The sequence below is a fragment of the Amphimedon queenslandica genome, unplaced genomic scaffold (assembly GCF_000090795.2).
Source record: "Amphimedon queenslandica unplaced genomic scaffold, v1.1 AMPQUscaffold_12690, whole genome shotgun sequence".
NCBI classification, from domain to species: Eukaryota; Metazoa; Porifera; class Demospongiae; order Haplosclerida; family Niphatidae; genus Amphimedon; species Amphimedon queenslandica.
In genome coordinates, this window is record NW_003547074.1 from 2,025 (window position 1) to 4,104 (window position 2,080).

The 2,080-nt window shown below is 33.1% G+C and overlaps 2 protein-coding genes across 2 annotated transcripts in view; both read left to right on the forward strand.

The window, feature by feature from the left end:
* The window catches only part of LOC109587083 (Fanconi anemia group A protein homolog), a 1,577-nt gene extending 1,569 nt beyond the window's left edge, over positions 1 to 8 (forward strand). The window contains exon 9 of the mRNA XM_020003305.1: positions 4 to 8. Within this exon, the coding sequence (XP_019858864.1) occupies positions 4 to 8 (5 nt within the window). The remainder of the gene's footprint in view (positions 1 to 3) is intronic.
* A 342-nt stretch (positions 9 to 350) lies between these two features.
* LOC109587084 (uncharacterized) overlaps positions 351 to 2,080 on the forward strand; it is a 3,784-nt gene continuing 2,054 nt past the window's right edge. Inside the window, exons 1-9 of the mRNA XM_020003306.1 lie at positions 351 to 498; positions 567 to 644; positions 685 to 734; positions 785 to 890; positions 935 to 994; positions 1,041 to 1,078; positions 1,132 to 1,186; positions 1,666 to 1,760; positions 1,908 to 2,073. Of these exons, the coding sequence (XP_019858865.1) occupies positions 415 to 498; positions 567 to 644; positions 685 to 734; positions 785 to 890; positions 935 to 994; positions 1,041 to 1,078; positions 1,132 to 1,186; positions 1,666 to 1,760; positions 1,908 to 2,073 (732 nt within the window). The 5' untranslated portion in view covers positions 351 to 414. The remainder of the gene's footprint in view (positions 499 to 566; positions 645 to 684; positions 735 to 784; positions 891 to 934; positions 995 to 1,040; positions 1,079 to 1,131; positions 1,187 to 1,665; positions 1,761 to 1,907; positions 2,074 to 2,080) is intronic.

Here is a 2,080-nt window from a genome sequence, read left to right on the forward strand (position 1 = left end):
AAGACTAAACAAAACCAGTTTCTTTGCAAACATAACCTTTGTTGTATTAGTATCTGATGTAATAAAGATGATTGACAGTTTACGTGAAATACCAATAATGTCACAGATAATAGAGACAACAAAAGTACATTATTTATTTATTTATTTATTTATTTATTTGTTTGTTTATTTATTGTCACTTAGTTTGATCCAAGCGTGTGGTTACCATGGGAGCTGTCCTTTGACATTAGCAGTGATTTTCTAACACCATTAGCAAGGTAGAATACCTCCACTCTCTCTCTCGCTTATCTTCTTCCTTCTTTCTCTTTTCTCTCTTTTATTTGTCACAGGAGAAGGTTTAGAAGAGTGGCATTATCAAGTATACCAGTGGTCAAACAGGTTGAGCTGGTTTTGTGTAGTGTCCTATTGTTGCAAATGAGATACTGCTCCGGTCACCTCTTAGAGTCAATCAGAGTAGCCATCAATAATAATCAATTTGAATCAATACAACTTATTAATGTAAGACGAAGAAGACAATTAAGCGTTTAATTTTATGCCATTTTTATTTCTGTATATTTACTGTAAAGGAGTTGATTGGCTTGGCCACACCTACTTTTGAGAGGCCCCTCCCACTTTTAATGAATTCATTTGCCGTCATACTTGAGGTGAGTATGATGTCATATCATCTTACGTTGCTATTTTTAGAATTACGATAATGAGATGCACAAGATCAAACTGGTTCAAAATTTTATGAGGTGATCCTATAAATTTTTTTATTGATAATCTTTTAATTTTTGTACTGTAGCTTAATGTTAAGACTGCCGCCTTATCTCGTATTTGCAAACACACCCACTACTCCGCCCACGGAAGAATCATTAATTAGTCTAGCACGGTTTATTAATGAAAATATGGTACGTAATAATTCAATTTAAATTAATTTTTAGTTTCCTTTTAGCTGCTCCATATTAATGTAGACTTTGTATTGTCACTTGATGTCACTCATCACTTAATTACAGTAATTAATTAAATAATAATAATAATAATAATTTTATATTTAACAGGGTCTCAAACAGAGTTTGGACAAGACCCCCTCATTATGGTACATGTATTATTATTATTATTATTATTATTGTTAATGTTATTAATTATTAGGTCTTTAGCCGAACTTTTTCTTGAAAAATGTCCAATACTTTTAACATCAATATTAGTAAGAAAGTACATATACATGTATTTGTACTATAGTGTGTGGTAGTGTGTATCAAAAGCACTGCCATGAGTATATATAGTGTAGATCACAGGGGGGGTAGTTAGTAGATCATCTAACAGCCGATTCACCCACATACTATTAGAGTACACACTATAGCACTTGATAGTACTATAGCCTCCGCTTCTAATCAACTAACTAACATCCTCCTGTATATCCATCTATAGTTTATCTATAACGTGTACATGCATGTACCATATAGCGGGTATATTTCATCTGGAAAAATGTTTGTTCTAAGCAGGATTAGAAATTTTCGTTCGTTTTATTTTCGTTCTGAGCAGCCATTTTGCACACGTGGCATTGAGGAAACGCCCTTTTCGTTTGGAAAATATTCGTTCTACAAGGAATGAGAACGAAAAGAACGAAATTAAACTCAGACAGAATATACCCACTGTACAGTATATGTAACTATATTCTTATAGTATCATTGGTCTGAATTATGTGTACTGTCAGAAGATAACATAATAAAGGAGAACATGCCTAAAGAGATGACCAACATATGTGAATGGGCTAAGAGGTACATGTACATGTACACATGTATATGTATTGTACAGTAATGGAAGAGAGAGAGAGGGGAAGGGAAGAATCCATTTAGTACAGTTTATTTTGGCAGATTAAGTACATATGTACATGTACAATTGTATGTATTCTCATTAATTTTTAGTGATTTTAGTGTTGCTCTCTTTTCGTTTCACTTCTTCTCATCCTCCTACCTTCCTGGAGTATCAGTGTTCATATTCAACACGTTAACGGCATCAAGTAATACTGATAGAATCATGCTATCTTTTAAGACGTTTATTGATCGGAATCAGTCAAAATTTGATACTAAAGTGAGCA